The sequence below is a fragment of the Papio anubis genome, chromosome 6, assembly GCF_008728515.1.
Source record: "Papio anubis isolate 15944 chromosome 6, Panubis1.0, whole genome shotgun sequence".
NCBI lineage: Eukaryota > Metazoa > Chordata > Mammalia > Primates > Cercopithecidae > Papio > Papio anubis.
In genome coordinates this window covers 137,070,168-137,095,282 of record NC_044981.1, presented here as the reverse complement: position 1 = coordinate 137,095,282, position 25,115 = coordinate 137,070,168, and the positions used below count along the sequence as shown (strand labels likewise).

At 37.9% G+C, this 25,115-nt stretch overlaps 1 protein-coding gene across 1 annotated transcript; it reads left to right on the top strand.

The window, feature by feature from the left end:
• The first annotated feature begins 808 nt into the window (after nt 1-808).
• HINT3 (histidine triad nucleotide binding protein 3) lies at nt 809-25,017 on the top strand. The gene is made up of 5 exons (XM_003898223.4): nt 809-1,495; nt 11,603-11,720; nt 17,451-17,520; nt 20,027-20,153; nt 22,849-25,017. Exons 1-5 carry the CDS (start codon nt 1,295-1,297, stop codon nt 22,879-22,881), a joined length of 549 nt encoding a protein of 182 aa, XP_003898272.1. The 5' UTR covers nt 809-1,294; the 3' UTR covers nt 22,882-25,017.
• The last annotated feature ends 98 nt before the right edge of the window (nt 25,018-25,115 follow it).

Sequence of the window (25,115 nt, the reverse complement as noted above, 5' to 3'; positions counted from 1 at the left end):
ATGAAAAATGTCTTGAATGTATATATATAACAATTCAAAACACATGTAACCAATTTTTATTACAATACAAATCCATTAAAAATCATTACTGAATTCCTAATTGGTTTGTTATGTATTTTCTCAATCAGCAAATACCAAGGGTATAACTGTATAGTGAGCTAGTCCAACAAATGTTTTAGTGTTAAAAAAGGAGTGCTGTATGTCAAAAAGGTTGGTGGGTTTTGGAGTTAGACAAACCTTGATCTTAAACTCTGTCACTATTAATTAGCTGTGTGGGACTGGGCAACTGAGTTTGTTCCTTCATCTCCAGAGCGGTGGTTATAAAACCAACCTTGCGTTGTTTGACAATTAGAGAAATATATGGCATGTTTTAGATGCTCAGCAAGTGCGAATTATCACAAAACGAAAAGCTGAGGTCAAATCAGAGTCCACCTTGAACACCAAGCTAAGGAACTAGTATTTTTTCTTTGAGTACATAGTTACTGAAGGTTTTGTCTGAGTGACAGGAAAATCAAGAAATAAGTTAGAAGGTGATTGCGTTGGTCTAGGTGAAGCATTATGAGGCACTGGCATTGAATTTCTGGGATATTTCAGACTATTAACTATAGGACTCCACATTTACTTGTCATGAGGAATGTGAGATTAAAAAAAGGTCGCTATTTTGATCTAGCTGTTCTGTTAACAACAATAAAAATTCAACAGAGATGTAAAGGTTAGTTTTGGACATTTTGAGCTTAAACTACAAATTATTGTGGCTGAAAATGCAGCAAACACGATGTTTGTTGAAAACAAGGCTTTAGGAATTTTGCTCATTCTTTAAAAACCTACAAATTTTAAAAATCAAACTTTAAAAAACTTTTTTTTTGAAAAACGGCAGCGTAATACAATATTTGGACACGCTATATATACTATGGGCTTTGAAGAAAGCCTGTCCAGAAGACCCAACATCCTCCCTTATGACAGACGCTCCCGCGCCTCGGTGATGTCACCACGACCCGCGGCTCGCTCTGCGTCTTGGCAGACGTCGTGCGTCATTACCAACGAGGCGCAGGGGTCAGGACGACTCTCGGCAGCGCCATCGCTCGCCCTCTAGTGGCAGCTGGTTTTGAAGTCGGCCTCAGACTTTGAAGTTCCCCACCGCTTCTCCTTCCCCCTCCCCTCAGCCTGGATCACCGCCCAGCGTCAGGCGAAGGGGGACGCCTCGAGGTAAAACGGAGGAGGTGCGGGACGCGGAGCCTGTGCGGCCCGGTAGCCCTGGAGAGGCCAAGACTCTAGGCCGCGAGGGGCGGGTGCGATGGCGGAGGAACAGGTGAACCGCAGCGCCGGCCTGGCCCCTGACTCTAAGGCCTCGGCGACTGCAGAATCTACGGTTTCCTCAGTGGAGACCCCTGAAGCCGCTGCCAAGTCACCAGAGCCCAAGGATTACGACAGCACCTGCGTGTTCTGCCGGATCGCGGGGCAGCAGGACCCGGGCACTGAACTCCTGTACTGCGAGGTGGGCGGCGAGGCGCGGCCGGGGGTGGGTGAGGACCTCGCCGCCCCTTGGAGCTCTGGCAGGGAGGCCTAGCCGGTGTGGACCGGGTGCAGAGGATCCCGATCGCTGCTAAGCTCGCCGAGGCACGGCTGCTCTGTATGGATAGGGCTCGGGGGAGCTGGGGGGTACGCCCACTACGGGCCTTTCTGCGGGGTCCAGGTGCTGACGACAGACGCACACCTAGGAGACGGACAGGCACTGGCTCCAGCGGTATCTTTGCTGTTCCGAGGGGCAAAGAGTGAATGACAGGGCCGAATGCTTTGGCCTGTGTTTGCAGGTACCCAGGTAATTGGTACAAATAACATTTTGTGGCCTCTGCTTTTATTACAAGGATTCTCCCCCACCTTCAAGATACTGATTTTAAATCCTGCACACTCTAATACCGATACTCATGAGAAAACTAGTAGAAAATAGGTAATGGTAATTGTGAAAAGCTATTTGTTAGATTGGCAGAAAATAGGCTGGAGGCAGTGGGTCTTAGGTCAAACTATTACTGAATTGCCTCAGAATTCCACTGTCAGTTGGGATGCGTGGACATTTTCAGAGCATGAAGACTTTGCCCAGATGTTTTTAAATGGATAATCTGGTACACACTTTATTCTGTTGGTTTTACTTGTCCATATAGAAACAACTTTTTGAGAGAATTAACTCCAAAGATTGTGTCTTTTGTAGTCAACATTCCTTTATTTTTAAAAAATAAATAGAATTCCTTCTAAGCACCTTGTTTTGGAGGTTGTTGAGCAAGATAAGGGACAGTCTGTGTCTAGATTTTACAGTCTAAAGGGCGGAGTGTATACAGAGGAGGTAGCCAATTACGATGCCTCGTGCTGTGGTCAGGTGATTTTACAGTATTTTGTAAGCTTATGGGAGGAGCATCTAACCAGATCTGAAGAATTAGGGAAGGCTTTCCAGAGGAAATGAGACTTGAAGAAATAAGTAGGAGTTGATCACATGAGGAAATGGAGAGAATAATGTCCCAGGTAGAGAGACCCCCCGAGAGGTTCAGTTTGTGTGATAGAAAAGCGAACAGAAATTATCTAGTGCGTAGAGTTTGAGAGGATGAAAGATGAGGCTGGAGAGGTAAACAAGGGGCCAGATTATTAAGTGTGTTGGAATTCATGTGAAGGAATTTTGTCTTTAGAGCAAAGTGAAGCTTCGCAATGTTTAATGGTGGGCTAGGAGGAAGATGTTGCGGAGTTATAGGAAGGAGTTTCATCTTTGAAAGGTCATTCTGGGATCATTGTGGAGACTGATTTGGAGGAGACCAGTCTGGAGGTGTGGAGACCTATTAGAAAGCTATTAGAGTAATCTACCCTGATGATGGCCTGAAATGAGAATGTGGTAGAGGAGATTATGAAAAGTATATCAATTTAAGAGATACAGTATTCAGGAGGTAAAACAGGCAGGACTTGATGGATACAGGTCAGTGATTCTCAACTGGGGGCAATTTTGCCCTCCCAGGGGATGTTTTCCAATGTCTTGAGATACTTTTGATTGTAACAACTTCTGGCACTTCTGGGGGTTGCCTCTGGGACCTAAATAATGGGTAAAAGCCAGGGTTGCTATTAACTTGGTACAGTGCACAGGATAGCACAGCCACCCCCCCCGCCCCCCGCCATCAACACACGCACATAAAACAGACTTATCCAGTCCTCAAAATGTCAGAAGTGCCAAGGTTTAGAAACTTTGATTTAGATATAAGAGAATAAGGAAAAGAAAGAGGGGGAAGTAAAAGATGATTTCTGGGTTTCTGGCTAGGGTAAACTGGTAGTGGTACTACCATTTCATTAAGATCAGGAACACAGGAGGAGAAAAGATAGCCAGGGGAGTGGTGGGGAGTAGCAAAACGATGAGTTCAGCTATGGAGTCATGGAGTTTGAGGTGAGTTTGAGCCATCTAACTAGAGATGTCTTTTAAATGGTTGGATAGTCTAGCACTCTGTAGAGGGATCTGTATCTCTAACCCAGATTACAGGAACTGTCAGTTTATAGATGGAAACTGAAAAAGAAGGGAAGTGATGAGGTCACCCAGGAGGTTAAAAAGTGAAGGGGAGGCCTACACAGAACTCTGAAGAACACTAACATCATAAGGGACAGGCAGAGGAAGAGGACCTGAAAAGGGAAGAGAGAAGGAACACAGAAATAGAAGGAACGCTGAGAAGGCCAAGAGAAGGGAGTATATCAAAAAGAAAGGAATTATCAGCAATGTCAGCAGCAATATCAGCCTGCCTTCATCCTCAAATCTGGGTTAGGTGACCCTTGTATGTCCTTGCAGAGAGGCCAAGTCAGATCAGGACTGGTTGTGTCCCCAAAGTGATGTTCATTGACCTTGAGGAGAGCAATTTTATGAAGTGGTAAAGCAAAAGGCAGATAGCAGTTGATTGAGAAGAACTTGGGAAAGGAAGGAGTGAAAACAGCAAATACAGACAACTCTCGCAGGAATGTGGCAATCCAGGGGAGGAGAGAAAGGTAGTGGTAGCTACAGGAGAAGTTGGGGATTAAGAGAAAGCTTTTAAAACAGTGAAGACGTTTGTGTGTTCAAATCTCATGGGAAGATGCCTATAGAGAGAGGTTTAAAATGGCCCGGGGGTAGAACGTTGCCCCTGGGAAAGAGGAAACTCATTCCTCACTGTCTGTGTGCCAGGTACTGTTGGAGGCATGGGGATACAGCCGTAAACAAAGCATGCAAAACTCCTTGCCCTTATGGCACTTACATCATAGTTGCAGAAAAGGATAATACTCAAAATAGTAAGTACAATTTATAGCTTATTAGGTAGCAGAAAATAAAGAGGAAGGGGATGCAGTTTAAAAATTTTAGTCCGGAAAATCTGCACTAAGCAGGTGACATTTGAGTTAAGCCTTGAAAAAGGAGAAGGAGCAATTACATGGTTATTTACAAGTAAAAGCTTTGAAGTAGCTCCTCTGAAGGCTGGGAGAGAGAATTAGGGAAACAAGGATTGTTGTACAGCGGGTCACGTGAGGTTGAGGACATTCGATTTCAGGTCATGTGAGGTTGAGGACATTCAATTTCAGGTCACACCAGTCTGCTCAGTGGTGTGATTCTCTACCCACTTTCCAGCAGCAGCCTAAGGCTGGGATTACACAAGGTAGGCAGTTGTATTGACCTAGGGTTGGAGTTTTGCCATGTGGGTGTTATAGAAGTGTAGTAAGACACAGTTAAGAAGTTATGGAGCCGGGCGCAGTGGCTCATGCCTGTAATCCCAGCACTTTAGGAGGCTGAGGTGGGCGGATCATGAGGTCAGGAGTTTGAGACCAGCCTGGCCAACATGGTGAAACCCCATCTCTACTAAAAATACAAAAATTAGCTGGGTGTGGTGGCAGGCACCTGTAATCGCAGCTACTTGGGAGGCAGAGGGAGGAGAACTGCTTGAATCCGGGAGGTGGAGGTTGCAGTGAGCCAAGATGGCGCCACTGCACTCCAGCCTGGGTGACAGAGCAAGACTCTGTCTGGAAAAAAAAAAAAAAAAAAGAAGAAGAAGTTATGGCAAGCGAGTGGCTGAAGTGGTAGACCATGGAATATATGCTGAATAGAAGGAAGTAAAGACAGCACCTGACAAGGAGAAAGAATACGTACACCAGTTGTCTGTTTGCAGACCTCTGTTGTACTGACCCATAGAGTCAGGAGGGACCTAGTTCTGCCTCTTCAATCTCCCTTTATTTTACTAAATATAAAAGTAGGCTAAAGAGAGGTAAAGTGCATTTTCAAACTCAGAGTTCAATATTTAGTAGATCCTTAGAAAGTGCTTTTAAATTTTGTATTCTGCAATTCCAATAATGAAACTCAAGGAAAATAGATACTAGTAGCTCTAGAAAGCTTTGTCTAAAAATAGTCATCAAAAGGGTGGGATCCAGACTTCTATCACATCCAAGGTGAGAATTTTTCTTGGTTAGGAACAAAGTAAACAATATGAAGAGCTTGGGGATATTTTCATGGTGGAAATAAGACATAATCAGTACTTTGGACTAATTTACACCCTAAATTAGGGAAATAGGGTGAATATATACAATAGCCCATTGTCAGTAGAAAAACACAAACTGCTTTTTTTGTTTTCCCATTCAACAGCAATCAACACAGAACACTTCTGTGACCAAATGTATGGAGGTGTTCCCACACACACCAAGCAAACAATCAGTTTTGCAGCAGACACCAGCTCGGTGTCCTCCATTGCAATTCTTATACTATCTACCTGGTGATAGCATCAGATCCCACGGGTTGCAGACTCAGTCCCCAAAACTGGCCTGCCCTTCCCACCAGTTGCAAGTCCAGACCTCTGGAACTTCTGACCGACCAGCTTGAAGTTGGGAGTCCCACGACCTTCTCTTTGGGTTCTAGAACTTGCTAGAGTGGCTTGCAGAACTCAGGGAAACACTTAGGTTTACTGGTTTATTATAGAGGATATTCCAAAGGATGCTGATGAAGAGATGAATAGCCCTAAGTATGGGGAAAAGGGAGCAGAACTTCCATGCCCTCCTCAGGCGTGTCCTCTCCCAGGAGCCTCCATGAGTTCAGCTATCCAGAAACTCTCTAAATTCTGTTCTCTTAGGCCTTTTATGGAGTCTTCATTGGATAGGCCTGACTGACAATTCTGTATTAATGTGACTGGACAAAAAGGGTATGATCTAATACTGGTAGACTGAGTCGAGAAACCCAGCAAGGCCTGTCCAGATTCTTCTTGGCCTCTGTGTGCAGCTTTCCTTCCTCCAGGGTATGAGGCAGAATCCCTTCAGAAATGAGAGTCTCATGATCCACAATCAGAAAGGTCAGGGAAGATTATAGTCCTGACTTGGGCAAGTAAAGGGAGGGCAAGAGAAGGTCAGAGAGATTGAGAGAGAGATTCTTTTTCTGAGGCCTGTCTCTGAGGCCTAAAGTGCCTCAACATGATTAAAAAAAAAGACTGTAACAAGGGTATTGGGAGTTATGAGCTAGGAATCATGGATGGAAACCTATATATATATATATCTCACACACATATCCATATAATACAGAACATAAGATACATATATGTGTATAATAGTGCTCCCAAAAGTTGTCTATCTTTTTCAGATTGAATTTAAGATGACTTTATGTACAAGAGCTCACTCATGAAAGATTAAAGATTAATCATTTTAAAAAGAATAATTATATAATGTAATTCGATGGTTTATATCATACATTCATATATTCATTCAAATATATTCATTGTAAACATTTAGAAACTGTTGGGTTTATATAAAGTGTAATTTAAGTACAAAAGAGAAAAATTTCCATTTGGAAAAATTGGAGTTACCAGCATCATGACGGGTTAGTCTGGCAAGCCTTTCCAGCAAAAGCTATAGAAGATTCTTCACTCCATAAACCTCCATATGGTGTTGTCTAATTGTACACTGCAGATTTAAAACTAAGCAAAGGCTGAACCATGCATTCTCAATGGGGCAAATGACACTCCCAAAGGGGTGAAAATTGGTTTTTGGTGGTGATGGGGCAATGTCTTACTGTTTCGTGTATGAGGCACAGATATACATAGAGTAAACAGAGAGTATAGCTGTGGTATTAAAATCTCATGGAGATGGGATTGGGGAAAAAAAGTCTTAAAAGGCTCATTAGATAAGCAATAATGAAAAAGTAATTGAGTAACATTGGACTAGAATTTACCTTGCTTGGAACTATACTGAGGAAGTAACTCAGTGTCAATTTAACTTGAACATTGTCCCCATTCTTTAATCAAATTTTGCCTAGCACCTTAGATGACATGATACTGAAATGTTTTTTCAAATGTTACTTTTAACATTTGCTTTAGATGTCAGTCAGGGTCCAGTTGCTGGAAAGAAAAAAAAAAATTATAGTTACTGAAAGCAGAAATTGATTTAATGTAGGGAATCATTTGCTTAAAAAACTCTTTAGAAGGGCTGGTAGAGCAGGTTCTAGAATATCCTTCAGTAGTGACACCCAGACCAGCACTGCAGAACTGTTTATTGGAGAGCTGCTTTCCCTGACACAGTGAGGAAGGCAGGAGTCAGGTGGCTGCCATTAGAACTTTAACCTCAGAAAGATGCTTCTTTAGTTGTGATTCAGAGATAAAGAAGCAGTGTGACTGCTACTTGTAAGTGATATTTCCAGTGGGAATGCTATTGGCATTTTGCGTACAACTCTACTTTGTTTTGTGGGACTATTTCTCCTGTTGCAGGATGGTTAGCATCCCTGATCTCTGTGCACCAAATTCTAGCAGTATCCATGATCAAAAGAGCATCTATGTATTTCCATCTCTGGTTGAGAAACATGGCTTCAGAGCCACACTCCATCTGCTGGGTCCATGCTGGCAGTTTTTTCCCAAGAAAAAAATAGATGTCTTGCCATTCTTGATATCCTTGAAGCTAGTGATAAGGTATTCAAAAGGGGGAGGGGGAGAAAGATAAAAGAAAGAAAAGAAAAAACCTGTCTTTGTAGTCTTAGAGCTGGCCAAGTTTGGAAGATGGATGATAACAGAAGCAGCAAAAACATGGCTTTTTGATTGGCAAGATCTAAATTCCCTCTGGGATTTTTTAGCTTTTTTAGTTCTGCATTACAGAAAACACAAATATTTAGAATGGAGGTTGAGTGCCAATCTGCCCTATTTGGGTTTTCAGATTTAAAGAAATCTGAAACAGTTATTTGTTGTGTTTAAATTGATGATTAGAGTCAGTGGTGAAAATGAAGTCAGGACAGGCTAGCTCTTCCTCTCATCCATGTATTACCAAAAGGATAAAAGTTGGTTCTTCCCTGGGGTGGAGCAGAGGTGGCAGGGGAAAAACATTTTTTATTCTTTTTATATGTAAAGCATAGGTATACCATACAGAACATAAACATATATACAGTGTATCTGTGACATTAAAACATCATGGGAGGGGGCAATCAGAAAACGTCTATAAAGGCTCCTTAGGGAGGTGATAATGAGAAAAGGTTGAGACACACTGATCTGATTCAAAAATGGCCACAATTCCAATTTAAGAAGGGGTTTTGCAAAGAGAAACTGAAAGATCATAGAAAACCTATCTCTGTTCCTGGAAAAATACCTGAAAACCCAAATGACACACCATTTTTTAAGGGATAGAGGAGGGTGTATCTGTAACTTGATCTTCTATGAAGCATCTGTCATTTATTTATTCAGCAGTTTGGCAGGTGTACTTTGTTATTCACTTGGAGTTCAAAGATGAATATGGCATGCCCCACACTTGAGGAGCTTTCCTATGATCCAAATTCAGTGCAGGAATAAAAATGCTCTTTTAGTGGATGTCATTAGGGATGGATAGTCAAAATACTGTATTTTTAAGTCACTTGAAATCATTCTTTTCTTTGAATGGAATGATTGTGCTACCAAAATGACATACAGTTAGGTTCATTTATTGTTGTTTGTTTTTTATTTTTAGGGATTGCTTTTTTTTTCTTGTGAAGTGTGAAGTATACATGTTAAATATTTACATGTTTTCAGAGTCCAAATTGTAAAGCAAGGTACATTTGGAGAAATCTAGCATCCGTTCTCTTGTCGTCTCTACCATGTTCTCTTTCTCCATAAGAAACTTTTAAAAACTTTTTTGTTTATCCTTCCATTGTGAGTAAATAGGTATTCACATGTCTGTATTTGTATTTGTCTTTCTTACACACAAAAGATAGCTTAACCATCTTCTGCTCTTTGGTATTTTTAAAGAAAGCTTGAATATGTTTTGGAAATAATTTCATATGTATATGAAAATCTTCCTCATTCATTTTTAGAGCCACACAATACTCCATTGTGTGGATTTGCCATAATTTATTAAACCAGTCTCCCAGATGCATTATGAACATTAGGTTTATTTTTCAGTCCTTTGCTATCATGAATTATGCTGCAAAGAATAGTTTATATATATATATACACACACACACACACACACACACACACACACACATCATTTCATATTTTTGCCAGTGTATCTGTGGAATAGGAGGATCATTTTTCTTAAGATGAACTATGTAAATGATGTCTGGATCAGCAGTAGGAATGGGACAAAGGGTGACATCAGAGCTAGTTTCAATATTTCAGAAGGCTTCATGAAAATCTAATTTAGTCAGGGTGCAGGCTAACTAAAACATCGAGTTTCTTTATTTTTGAGAGGAATTTTATCTATTCCTGGTGATGAGAGTCATGTTGATTGGTAGTTTTTATTAGGATTGCAATTGGGTAATTAATTAATTAAAATTGGGAAAATAAATTATTCGTATATGAGAGTTAGTAACCAAAACCTTTCAATATAGGGGTTGGAAGACAAAACTAAGCATTTTGGTTCATTCTTATGGCTAAGTTATGCAGTATGAGACAGCAGATTTTTAGGAACCTCTTTAGCTTTTCTCCTACTAGCCATTAGACTGGCACTTGCTAGTTCTATTAATCTAAAGAAGTGTTATTCCTGCTGTGAGGTAGACTGCAGCTACATCATCTCAAACTAATTCTAACCAGGTTGTATTCTGTACCAGAAAGAATTGCCTCTGGAATTTGAAAAATTAATGCCATAATTGAGGGGAAATAAAGATATATAACATTGTTGTGTTATGAATCAATCTGGGAAGTACGATTGTGGCAATTTTCTTGTACTAGATTTAACCCTCAATTTTAATTGTTTCTGAGCTGGAAGTATTAAAGAAATAATGGTAATCCCAGCACTTTGGGAGACTGAGGCAGGAGGATCGCTTGAGTCCAGGAGTTTGAGACCTGCCTGGACAACATAGGGAGACTCCATCTCTAGAAATATATATATATGTAGCCTGGCATGGTGATGTGCATCTTTAGTCCCAGCTGCTTGGGAGGCTGAGGTGGGAGGATCAACTGAGCTCAGGAGATCGAGACTGCAGTGAGCCATGATTGTGCCACTGCATTCCAGCCTGGGCTACAGAGAGAGATTCTATCTCAAAGAAAGGAAAAAAGGAAAATTTTAAACAATCAAAAACATTATAGTCCTTGACCTTATCCTTTTCTAAAACATACCATGGATATCAATTTTTAATTTTAATACTAGACAGAAAAACCATAATAAAAATGATAGAATTGGATTAAATTGATATATAATTGTTATGTTTGTTATCTTAGGATAACCAGGATTATTGGAATGGATATGACGCACTTGTTTGAATTGAATTTTGGCTCTTGGAATGGAGAACTGTTGAGCAGCATTGCATTCATGGATTTTTTTAAAGGGAAACTCTGCTTATACTGATTTTAATTAATTTTTATTTACTATAAAGTGCTTATAATTATAAATTAATTAAAATCAGTATAAGATACTTAATAAGATATTCACTATCAGATACTTAATATGGTTATTTAGCGAATATAGATTTTCTCTTAGGAAAATTTGAAATTCAAATGTTAATGGGTTGAAACATGCTCTTCTTCCTCTCCTTTTCTTTTTTCTGTAGATTACTGTGCGGAGCAATGTAAACCAGAAAACTGATGCCATACATGTATTGTAGTGGGCCCATAAATTAGTACAATATACTGGAATTTGTTTCAGCATTTCGGTCTTTTTAATACTGTAAAGTGGCAAGTAAAAAAGTATTTGGATATAATTGCTTTAAAAAATGTTTAAAAAATGCAGTCCCTGAACATGTAAATGCTAGCTGATGTTCTTTTTATAGTTGAGGAAAATGCTATGTTGGGAAAAAAATTAAATGTAGAAAGGAATTTATCTATCTTGCTGTGATTCTGTAACCAAACCTTAAAAAATATGTATCAAGAGTGAAAAACTTTAGGCTAGGGATAGAGAAATGTGTAATGAAGTAATAAACTCTGAGATTATTGGTAATGAAGCTTTAGTAAACTTTACTCGTAATTGTTTCTCCAAAATTGACTTTATGTGTCCTTTTTATTCTCTGGAATAAATGAGCATCTCATGAAGGAACTGTTATGAACTTAATGCATAATTATAAAATTGCCCAGTGGGGGTTAGGTGTGATGTATGTATCATTTCCCTGTCAGACTGAGATTAATGATATTTAAGTCATGCCAGAACAGCATTAAGAAATTCTTTTTAAAAATTTACTAGCAAATGTTTTTCCCTTTAGAATGAGGACCTAATTTGCTTCAAAGATATCAAACCAGCAGCAACTCATCATTATCTTGTGGTGCCAAAGAAGCATATTGGAAACTGCAGAACTCTAAGGAAAGATCAAGTAGAACTGGGTAAGATGATGGCAGTATTCTTCATGTTTATATCATCTTCAGTTGGTATCAGTGATGGCAGTGAAGATTAAAAAGAAAAGTACTGTAAAAAAGGAGCACTATGACTTTTTGAAATTTTCACTATAAAGAATTTTAAATTCATTGAAAGATAGTACAATACTGATGTATTCATTATGCAGCTTCCACATTTAGGAACTCGTGGACAATTTAAAAAAATATATTAACCTTTTTCCACAGTGATTTTGAAGCATATACTAGACATCATGCTATTTAACATTTAAACTGTCCAAAAGATATAGTTTTATGTCTTTTTTTTTTTTTTTTTTTTGAGACAGAATCTTGTTCAGTCGCCTAGGCTGGAATGCAGTGGTGCGATCTCGGCTCACTGCAGCCTCCGTCTCCTAGGTTCAAGTAATTCTCCTGCCTCAGCTTTCCAAGTAGCTGGGATTACAGGCATGCGCCACAATGCCTGGCTAATTTTTGTATTTTTAGTAGAGACGAGGTTTCACCATGTTGGCCAGGCTGGTCTTGAACTCCTGACCTCAGGTGAGCCACCACCTAGGCCTCCCAAAGTGCTGGGATTACAGGTTTGAGCCACCGTGCCTGGCCTATTTTTATGACTTTTTAAATGATGGACTTTCTTGACTCTGAAATGAAAGGTGCTATGAAAAATTATAAACAAACAAGTTATGATATGACAAATGAGCTCATATTGCCTTATGGTGACATCATGTTGATACCTGCCTTATAGTCTCCTGTGAAGATAAATTAGCACCAAAATTTAATTATGAGTTTTTAGTGATGAACTTCTAGCTTCTGAAAAGGAGATTCTGAATCTTGTCTATTGAGGATGATTGCTCATTTTCCTACTCATGCCTTCTGTGACTTGTCACCTATCATTTTCTAAGACATTTCTAAGCTCACTTCAAATCTGCCTTTAAAAAAGATAATTTCAACTTTTATTTTAGATTTGGGGGTACATGAGCAGGTTTATTACATGGATATATTGTGTGGTGCTGCGGTTTGGGATACAAATGATCTGTCACCCAGGTAGTGAGTATAGTACCCAACAGTTAAGTTTTCACCTCTTGCCCCCATTTTTCTCTCCCACTTTTAGTAGTCCCCAGTATCTATTGTTGCCATCTTTTTGTCCATGAGTACCCAGTGTTTAACCTCTCCTTATAAGTGGGAACACGGAGTGTTTGGTTTTCTGTTCCTGGGTAATTCACTTAGGATAATGGCCACCAGCTGCATCCATGCTGCTGAAAAGATTACTTCATTCTTTTTTATAGCTGCACAGTATTACATGGTATATATGTACCACATTTTCTTTATCTAGCCTACTGCTGATGGGCACCTAGGTTGATTCCATGCCTTTGCTATTGTGAATAGTGCTGTGACTCACATACAAGTGCATATGTCTTTTTGGTAGAATAATTTGTTTTCTTTTGGATATATACCCAGTAATGGGATTGCTGGGTCGAATGGTAGTTCTATTTTATTTTTTTTGAGGAATCTCCAAACTGCTTTCCACAGTGGCTGAACTAATTTACATTCTCATCAGCAGTGTGTAAGTGTTATGTTTTCTCCTCCGCCTCACCAGCATCTGTTATTTTTTTACTTTTTAAAAATAGCCATTCTGATTGGTGTTGAAATAGTATCTTATTGTGGGTTTGATTTGCATTTCCTGATGATTAGTAATATGGAGCATTTTTTTCATATATTTGTTGTCCTCTTGTATGTCTTCTTTTGAGAAGTGTCTGTTTATGTCTTTTGCCCATTATTTCATGGTGTTTTTTGGTTGTTTAATTGTTTAATAACTATTTACAGATTTGGGATATTGCACCTTTGTCACATGCATAGTTTGCAAATACTTTTTCCCATTATGTAGGTTATCTGTTTACTCTGTTGATAGTTTCTTTTGCTGTGCAGAGCTCTTCAATTTCGTCCCACTTGTCATTTTGTGTTTTTATTGCAGTTGCTCTTGAGGACTTAGTCATAAATTATTTCCCAAGGCTGATGTCCAGAATGGTGTTTCCTGGGGTTTCTTCTAGGATTCTTATAGTTTGAGGTCCTAGATTTAAATCTTTAATCCATCTTGTGTTAATTGTATATGGTGAAAGGCAGGAGTCCAGTTTTATTCTTCTCCATATAGATAACCAGCTATCCCAACACCATTTAACTGAATATGGCGTATTTTCCCATTGCTTATTTTTGTCAACGTTGTTGAAGATCAGATGGCTGTAGGTGTGTGGCTTTATTTCTGGGTTCTCTCTTATGTTCTGTTGGTCTATGTGTCTGTTTTTGTACCACTCTCATGCTGTTTTGGTTACATAGACTTATAGTATAGCTTGAAGTTGGGTAATGTGATGCCTCAAGCATTGTTCTTTTTGCTTAGGATTGTCTTGGCTACTTGGGTTTTTTAGTTCCACATGAATTGTAGAATAGTTTTCCCTAATTGTGTGAAAAATGATGTTGGTAGTGTTGAATCCGTAGATTGCTTTGGGCAGTATGGCCTTTTTTAACAATACTGATTCTTGCAGTCCACGAGCATAGAATGTTTTTTCATTTGTTTGTATCATCTATGATTTCTTTCAGTAGCATTTTGTAGTTCTCCTTGTACAGATCTTTCACCTCCTTGACTAGCTGTATTCCTAGGTATTTTTTTGTGTGTGTGTGGCTATTGTAAATGGGATTGTGTTCTTGATTTGAGACTCTCGGTTTGAATGTTATTTGTATTTGGAAATGCTACTGATTTTTTCACATTGAATTTGTATCCCAAAACTTTACTAAAGTCATTTATCAGTTCCAAGAGCCTATTGGTGGAGTCTTCAGGGTTTTCTAGGTATAGACGCAGATTGTTGGTGAGGAGAGATAGTTTGACTCCTTTTCCTATTTGGATGCCTTTTATTTCTTTCTCTTGCCTGATTGCTCTGGCTAGGACTTCTGAAATCCGGAAAGGCTTTGTCATGAGGTTCTGGGATTAGTTTGATCAATATTTTAAGGTAGCCTACATGATAGATCAGTTGGGCTAGATTTTTAAAAGGTAAGAAACCACTTTGATGGAAAACCTTGATGTGTAGTTCATTAATATTTAGGCTAGTGAATTAACTAACAATTTTTCAACTGTTGATTCTGAATACAGCAAAGTTCCTTAGTCATTTGAAGTTCTATCAGTACATTTGAGAACATATATGATTTATAACTACAGGGCAGCATTTGAACTTATAACAATTAGGTCCAATTTAGATTTACCTGATTGAAACATTTCATCTTTCTTATTAAAAGTTTTAATTTTCATTCTTGTAGTTATTTCTTAGATTTCACACTTTAGCTTTTTAGGAATTTTTCAATTTATATTCAGCAGAAGTGGACAATAGAGGCTGTTATAACTAGTTTTTATAACTGTTACAAATCAAATGTCACTAATTTTGAAGCAGCTGGTAGGTATTTGGGATTCCATTACATTTTCCTCTTTGCTTTTGTGTTATGTTTGAATATTTCCATACTAAAAGTTGTTGCAAATTAATAATTTTTATATAATTGATAAAGTTGAGGAAATAATAAGCATATGGAAGAGTTCAAGAACACTATCAAGGAATATGACTATAATTGACATTTATAGAACTCCACTTAAATATAGTGTACGTTTTTTAAAAAGCATATGTTCACCAAAGTTGACCATATTCCGAGCAATAAAATACAGCTCAATACATATCAAATGATTGAAATCTTATAAATATGTACCATTACTGGGTATATCCCCAAAGGATTATAAATCATGCTGCTATAAAGACACATGCACACGTATGTTTAATCCGGCACTATTCACAATAGCAAAGACTTGGAATCAACCCAAATGTCCATCAATGACAGACTGGATCAAGAAAGTGTGGCATATATACACCATGGAATACTATGCAGCCATAAAAAAGGATGAGTTCGTGTCCTTTGTAGGGACATGGATGCAGCTGGAACCCATCATTCTCAGCAAACTATCACAAGAACAGAAAACCAAACACTGCATGTTCTCACTCATAGGTGGGAATTGAACAGTGAGAACACTTGGACACAGGAAGGGGAACATCACATACCAGGGCCTGTTGTGGGGTGGGGGGAGAGGGGAGGGATAGCATTAGGAGATATACCTAATGTAAATGACGAGTTAATGGGTGCAGCACACCAACATGGCACTTGTATACATATGTAACAAACCTGCACATTGTGCACATGTACCCTAGAACATAAAGTACAATAAAAAAAAAAATATGTTTTCTAAAGGCAATAGAGTTAAATTAGAAAAGGAACAAATTCCAAAAAAAGACATACTCTGGCTTGAAGTAATTTGGAGCTTTTTTTGGACTCTATGGTACTAGCTGGCCTAGTCTTGGAAGACTGGCAGTCTCCCAGCTCACACCTGACTTAGAGAAGTAAACATTAACAATAATTTTGTAAGTCTCAATATATCAGCTATCCTCTGTAGATGTTTTTACTTCTTTGTCTTTCAAGGATTACACCATTTAGAAACTATGGAGACCTAATATTTGGCATTGTGCTTTGAAGATCCCAGGTTACCAAAATTTTTCTGGTGGAGGGGTTTATTCCCACCTGAAGGCCATAAAACACCAAGAGAAGAAAGATGATAAAGGAGATGGAATTTGGAAGCCAGAGTCGTTATACAAAGTTTTGGCTAGTCAAGGATAGGCTGACTGCAAGGGATACCATATCCTTAATTTGGGCTCAAAGACAAATTCAAAATTTTCTTGTCTTATTAAACAAACAATTTCTGTTTAATTACTTGGTCTTCCTGATGAGAATGAGTCCTCATATGATCAGATGTCCTAAATAGCCTGCTGTCCTAAAGTCTACCTATCTGTGAGATTTTGTGATAGTGATGTTGCACTGGGGCTCAATTTGAAACTTTATTTCAGTTGTTGATAAGCAAACTTCTCAGTGACTTAAAGCTACTGAATGTCTTTATTTTTAATTTTATTTATTTATTTTTGAGACAGGGTCTCACTCTGTTACTTAGACCTGAGTGCAGTGGCACAATCATAGCTCACTGCAGCCTCGACCTCCTGGGCTCAAGAAATCCTTCTGCCTCCACCTCTTGAGTAGCTAGGACTATAGGTGTGCACCATCATGCCTGGCTACCATTTTTTTTTTTTTTTTTTTGAGACAGAGTCTCGCTCTGTCTGCAGGCTGGAGTGTGGTGGCATGATCTTGGCTCACTGCAATCTCTGCCTCCGAGCTTCAAGCAATTCTCTTACCTCCGCCTCCCGAGTAGCTTGGACTACAGGTGTGCACCACCATGCCCGGCTAATTTTTTGTATTTTAGTTGAGTCAGGGTTTCACCATGTTGGCCAGGTTGGTCTCGATCTCCTGACCTTGTGATCCGCCTGCCTTGGCCTCCCAAAGTGCTGGGATTACAGGCATGGACCACTGTGCCTGGCCACCCAGCTACTTTTTTAAAAATGTTTTTTAGAGACAAGGTCTTGCCTTTTTGCCCGGGCTGGTCTCAAACTCTTAGGCTCAAGCTATCCTCCTGCCTCAGTCTCCCAAAGTGTTGGGATTACAGGGGTGAGCCACTGTGCCTGGCCTGAATGTGTCTTTAAATGTGGGTAAACATTTAAACATTTAAACATTTGATAGGACAAGAGTGGAGGTCAGTGGCAATTTGTGAACTTAATGTCTCCTCTGGTGTAATGTTGTGTCTTTTCTGTTTTACAGTTGAGAACATGGTAACTGTTGGAAAAACCATTCTTGAAAGAAATAATTTCACTGACTTCACGAATGTGAGGTGTGTATACTTCCAGATGGAAACCAATATTATACATTATTGACTTTTTTTGAAACGTTATTTCTCCATGGAAAATGGAAACAGAGGTGGCAGTTTGTGGTTTAAATGTAGTTTTCCTGAAAGTGAGAATATAGTTCATCGGTAGTATAAATGTAATAAAATTTCCTCTTGTGTCTCAATATCTTCCAATAATTTCCACTTGTAGTTTTGACAGACAAGTCTATATGAGCAGTGAGTAGGTAAAACAGTTACTAGTCTACTTTTTAAAAAAATTTTTTTGAGACAGGATCTCACTCTGTTGCCCAGACTAGAGTGCAGTGGCGTGAGCATGGCTCATTGCAGCCTCGACCTCCCAGACTACAGTATCCTTCTACCTAAGCCTCCATAGTAGCTGGGACCACAGGTGAGTACTACCACACCCGGCTACTTTTAAAATTTTTTATGAAGAGACAGGATCTCCCTATGTTGCCAGGCTTGTCTCAAACTCCTGGGCTCAAGTGATCCTCCTGCCTCAGCCTCACAAAGTTCTGGGGTGACAGGTGTGAGTCTCCACACCCAGCAAGTCTGCTTTTCTTTGTTCCATGTGTGCATTCCTATAAAATTGTGTGCAAGTTGAATTTTCTTAGGAAAATTTTATATGATTTAAAAAGCACATGATTATAATTCTAATGTGAATTTAACTTGAATTTGTCTGCTGAACTCTGGCGTAAGCACATGATGTTCAATTTTTCAACTTTTTTTCTTGAGACAGAGTCTTGCACTATCCCCCAGGCTAGAGTGCAGTGGTGCGATCTCGGCTCACTGCAACCTCTGCCTCTCGGGTTTAAGTGATTCTCTTGCCTCAGCCCTCCACATAGCTGGGATTATAGGCGCATGCCACCACGCCTGGTTAATTTTTGCATTTTTTTTATAGTAGAGACAGAGTTTTGCTATGTTGGCCAGGCTGGTCTCGAACTCCTGACGTCAAGTGATCCGCCCGCCTCACCCTCTCAAAGTGCTGGGATTACAGGCATGAGCCACTGTGCCGGGCCTTTTCAAATGTTTTAATTTATCTAAGTAATGTTTTTCTTTTTAAAAGATTTCTGATTTTGCTTCTGTGACCCAAGCAGGTATAATGGAGATTACTTCTAACACTTTCAACCTAGAATTCAGAATAGACTTGAATTCCAATGCCATCCATGCTACTTGTGGTGTACGCTACTTATAATGTCTGTGTTAGTTTAGACATGCCATTTAGCCTCTCCAAGATAATACCTGCTCTGCCTGCTGGTAGGTGCAAATGAGATTCTCTGTGTGAAAAATCCTCCAAAAACTGTTAAGCATTACCAAGTGTGATAATGATAAGGAACAGATGGTGTTTGAGACCCTTTGGCCAGAAGCCACACATTTCCTTCACAGTCATAGGATGCTTATTAGAAGAATGAACATTGGACAAAGATTTGAGAGCCCTGAGTCTCAACTCCAGCTCCACGACTGTCTAACTTTGTGACCTTGGGAATATTTTAAACTTTCTGGATCATGGCTTCGCCATCTTTAAGATGAAAAGATTGAGTGAAACTTTGAGTTGCTTCAAGCTTCTAGATTACTTGATTCTACATTATATGACTGTTTGGCAGAAAGAAAACCTAGTCTCCTCTTCTAGGTAGTGGTGGAAATTTCAAAGTATGTACTGCATATCTGACTCCACATTGGTAGTCCCAGAGGATCACTGCTGCAGTATAGCACTTCTCCTATGCCTCCTTTCCACACTTCCAATCACTGATACCTTGAACAGGCAAATATTTCTGGGCTTTGATTATTGTTACAGGTGTGTCTTGCTCTGCTGAGCATAGGTGGACTTGCAAAACTTTTTGTAAGCTTATTTTTAAGAGTTTAAATCATATTTTAAAAACTTTGTAACCATTTAAAGGAATTCTTGTGTATCTTTTAGAAAGCACATAATTATGATTATTATCTAACTTATTTTAAGTATTAACCAAGAAACCTGGGTGATGATGAAAGTTTTTTTATGATGACATAATTAATCTCACTACTGAAATATTGTTGGTTTGGTAGGAAATGTCTGAGTACTTTATTAAAGGAAAAAGTGTGCCATCTACTGGCTATGTATTGAATAAATGAACACAACTACTTGATTGTCCAGTGATGTTTTAAAAAATTCATTGCAAGGGCGTATCTTAAGGGAATGAAAGCTTAAGATGATGAAGACTGAAGTGATATGACATTATGCCAACTCAGAATTCATAAAGATTATACTAAGGCATAATATGCTGTTAAGGCCTTCCTTGATGATGAGCTTATGTTACTACAAACTTCAACATGAAAAGAAGACGAAGTGTGTGAATCCTCAGAAGTGCATAAAAAGAAACAATGACATTTGTGACAGTCTATTTACCTTAGGAACTTGTTTTGGATCTCGTTAAAAATTTATGTGTTTCCACCTGAAAAATGACTTTAAACTATTTTAAAACTGGTTTGTCAATCATCTCTTTCCTTTCTATTTTAGGATGGGTTTTCATATGCCACCATTCTGTTCCATTTCCCACTTGCACCTTCATGTTCTGGCACCAGTGGATGAGCTTGGCTTCTTATCCAAGTTGGTTTACAGAGTCAATTCCTATTGGTTTATCACAGTGAGTATTCTTGTTATGTCAGCAGCATACAAAAATATTTAAAATATCCTTTTCGTTGTAGTTTTTTCTTCTCAACAGTAGGTACTTACAGCTCTCATAGGCTTGATTACCTGTTTTAACATACTGCTTGCACATATCCAAAATAATATTTTTAATTTGGGGGAGTTTCAAGACCATCAGTCTGTAGGAAGAGAAGCTATGGCTAAGTCTTCCCCATTGCAAGTAGCGGATACGATGTAGAAGAACCATGGTATTCAGGGTTCTGACTTTGGAGTCAGATCTGGACTGCAGTGCTTGCTTGAGGGTTCATGTAAAAGTTACTTACATTTTTTAAGGCTCAAGGTCTTTATCTGTTACCTGCAGATAGGTAATAGTGCCTACACCTAGGGTTGATAAGAGAGTTGGTAAGATAACTTATGTGTAAGACACTTAAAACAGTACCTTGCAAATAGTAAGTAGTCAGGAAATGTTACCTGCTACCTCTATTGTATCATCAACATTGTAGAAATTTGGTTTTTGTGTTTTTTGATAATTCAAACTCCTTAGAAAAGAGTTTTAGTAGTAGCATCACTTACCAGATCTTCGGCCGAAGGTGTTTTGTTTTGTTTTGTTTTGTTTTTGAGACAGAGTCTCACTCTGTCACCAGGCTGGAGTGCAGTGGTGCATTCTTGGCTCACTGCAACCTCCACCTCCCGGGTTCAAGCGATTCTCTTGCCTCAGCCTCCCAAGTAGCTGGGACTACAGGCGCGTGCCACCATGCCCAGCTAATTTTTGTATTTTTATTAGAGATGGGGTTTCACCATGTTGGCCAGGCTGGTCTCTATCTCCTGACCTCGTGATCTACCCGCCTCAGTGTCCCAAAGTGCTGGGATTACAGGTGTGAGCCACTGCGCCCAACCCAAAGTTTTAAGTCTAAAAAATTACAGCATTCTGCTTTGCCAAAGCAAAAGTGGAGTAGAATTCAGCTGTTCATACCTGTGGTCTGTTTATATACCTTAGTTATTAAGTGGCTCTGGGGTCCCTCTAAGGCCAATTGACCACTAATTTACCAGGGTGTTATTTTATGTGTCCATGATGATAAAGTGATCTATAGTTGCCATATCTGAATAATCATCCAATAGTATTTATTTATCATTAGTTATTGAATGGTATTATTCTAGTCATAGTACAGAAAAATTTAAAAAGTGTCTGATTTCTAGAAACTTCATATTTCAAACATATTATCCCTGTTTTCAACTTGTTGCCCAGATGATTTCATTTAAATAATATAAAAATACAAAAATTAGCTGGGTATGGTGGTGCATGCCTGTACCACCTACAGACTCAGCTACTTGGGAGGCTAAGATAGGAGGATCGCTTGGGTCCAGAATGTTGAGGCTATAGTGAGTGATCATGCCACTGCACTCCAGCCTGGGTGACGGAGTGAGACCTTGTCTCAAAAAATAATAAAAAATTAAATAATATGTATGTGTGTGTATATATATATGTATGTATATGTGTGTATGTATTTGAAATTTTAAAAAGTGGAATATTCTGCTGGACAGCTGGGTTTTTTTTTTTTTTAAACAAAGTTTGTGTAATAGAAAAGGTTTTTTTCCCCCCATTTGTATTTCTAATTTTCTATAAGAGCTATACCTTTATAATAAAAGATGAATGAAAATACATTTTTGTAATGTTTTGACTGTATTTTCTTACAGGAAAGACTTTTTTACTTGGAAAACATCAATGTATAAAATTATAAGATATGTTGTTGGTTCATCCTGAGAATCTGAACTCTTCTTAAATCTGACTTTGTTAGAATATCTTATGAGACTTTGAAAAAAATCAAGATAAAGATATTGAAGTTAATTTCAAAATCTTATATAATGATCCAGATTATATAGTGTGATTGAGAAAAACACTGAAATGATGTAACTCACAGACTTTAGTTTACCTTTTTTAAAAAATAGACTTTATGTTTTAGAGCTGATTTAAGTTCACAGCAAAATTGAGTAGAAACTACAGAGAGTTCCCATGCACCCCCTGCCCCTCCACATGTACAGTTTCCTCACTATCACATCCTACACCACAGTGGTAAATTTGTTACAATCGATGAACCCCATTGATAAATTGTTATCACTACAGTCCATAGTTTACTTTTGAGTTGACTCTTGGTTTTACATTCTGCGGGTTTTGATAAATGTATAAGGACATGTATCCACCATTATAGCATCATACCTAATAGTTTCACTGCTCTAAAAATCCTCCATATGCTGCCTATTCATCCCTCCTTCCCCTTTAACTCCTGGCAACCACTGATCTTTTTATTGTCTCCATAGTTTTGCTTTTTCCAGACTGTCATATGGTTGGAATCCTACAGTATGTAGCCTTTTCAGGTCAGCTTCTTTCACTTAGTAATATGCATTTCAGGTCTCACTTTACTTTTTAAAACTTTAGTGTTATATTTATTTTCCTTTTCTTCTTGAAACTTATTAATGAATTTGCAATGTAGGCAACAATCTGCCTATTTATATACAATGTAGAATAATTGTATATAGATATTATATTATACTGAGTTTTTTTGTAAGATATTTTTAGGAACAGAATATGTAGTACTCAACTCTTCTAATGTGGCATATTATAACAGGGATACCAGTAGAATTATTTGATAGAGACTATGATATCTAGAATTAAAAAATATTTTTTTGAATTACAGGCTGATCACTTGATTGAAAAACTAAGAACATGAAAATGTCAAGAGTGGAAGATTTTTCTAATCTTGGTTCAGCATGAAGTGATGTTTAGGTCCCTTTTAAGTCTAATTGCAATTTTAAGATTTGTTGGGTTTTATGAGAGGCTGTTTCTTAGTAACCTTAAATCTTTTCTGAATGTCTGTTTCCTGAGATCTTTGATACAGTTATATCAATATTTTGTTACTGATTTGTTTCAATGGTTACTTGTATAAGGATTTTATATATATGATATTATAGATAAAATCCTATTTAAGACAAATTCTGTTAATCAAGAAGGGCTCTGTATTTTTCTAAATTAAAATATTTTCACTTCTCAGTAAGTAGTCAATTACTGTAGTGATTTATTTATGTGAAGAATAAACTACTATAGAAAGTACTTTAGAAAGTACTTTATTGGAACCTTTATTACTGTGAAGGAGAAAAAGAACTTAGCTATTTCTTGACAGTTCTATAGTTTTACACATAAATTTTCAAAATAAAAAATACCATACTACACAATGATCTCTGATCTTGCTGAGGGAAGGAATGATATATATCATTTTTCCTCAAATTTCAGATGTCAGTTTTCACTTTTTGAAGCCTTGCATCTTTTTAATAAATCTATCCTGAAAGCTACATAATGTATATAATTTCTATCAGTGAATTTACAATAACTATCAAATTGGCTATTAGAATTCAGTGTAATGGAATTTTGCCTCTAATAACATAAAGGGGGAAGAAACGTAAAGTGGTTCTCTTAATAAAACTAGCAGAAAATGTTGCTTTATGGCATGTTTTTGTATCAAAGAGAAATTAGAGGTTAAACTTTGCTTTTATAATGAAAAAGGCCTGATTTGAAAGTAGAGATAGGCTTAGATGAGAAAAATTGATAACACAATATTAATACTATTGATACATCATTTCATGAGGCATATTTTGTTAGAAATTGTGTTTTTGGTGCTAACCTACAGGCACAGTAGTGAATATGAATGAAGAGTAGGTGCTGCAAGTTAATCCTACATTGTGCCAATGTATAATAGTACCATGTATATGAATATGAATAAATGAACATGAGGATTAACATATTGTTGAAAATAGACTGAGGTACTAGTTTTCTTTCTTTTTTAGAGGGGGCATGATATTAAACATAGTTTTAAGTAACAAATTACTTATTAAAAGTTATAACATGTGGAATCAATACTGTTTTATTTGTTCATTAATTTATTCATTCAGCAAACATTTGTTGAACATTTAATGTGTACCCGATATTCCAGGATCAGGAAATAAAGAAATAAAAGACATTCAGCCTGCAATTGCTAGAAGAGGCCAGAAGAGGCTGTGAAGGGATAAACACTTCTGAGAGTGGGTGGTAGTAGAACTGAGTATTCAAGACTGAATGTTAGGCAGGTAGACAGTGACTGGTTAGGCTGAGAAACCCATAAGTACTTTCCTTGAGTTCTGCTTCCACTATTACAATGGATTTCATCTTATTTACTAAAGGTGGAGAAAGGATGTGGAAGTAGGGGTTATGGGCTCTCAAAAGTAGATTTATAGAGATTTTTTTTTTTTATCACTGTTTTGTGATATAGTTCACTGAGCACTTACATAGATTAACAGTTACAAGTTTCCATAAATCAGTTAGACTATGACAAGCTTCAGGGAAAGAATTTTCAACAACTGCAATCTTTGATTGTTTTACTATGGGAACTTGCAGGGATATAATTGACAACATTATAATAATAATAGGTAAAATATTTAAGGAATTCTCAAATGCTTTATGGACCTCTTAAAAAATGTGGTTAGCCAATTGATTCAACTTTTATGGGTTTATATGCTCTCATATAAACCTATTTGTTAAAAATCCTTGGAAACACATTTTTAGTAGAGGTTCTCATTTACTTATAAAGATTAATAATCAAATTACTACAATTAATATCCATTTAGCTTTTTCAGTAGTCTAAATATTTGGAAACTCCCTAGCCATCTATAACACTAGTTCAAAACAAGGCTAATTCATAACCTGTATTAAAAATGTTTGAAGTGATATCAAGAGCATTGTTTATGCATGTTGTGATACTATTTGTGGAATTGTATAATGAGCTATTTCAAACTGCTAGAAGAAAATGAAATAAAAATGGAAAAATACCGTCAAATTTTGCCTGTCTGGACTTTTTAAGTAGTACTAAAAACAGAAATTCAAATGAAAGATGTTTTATAAATTGGCTGATCAGTGTATGAAAGGTATATTGTA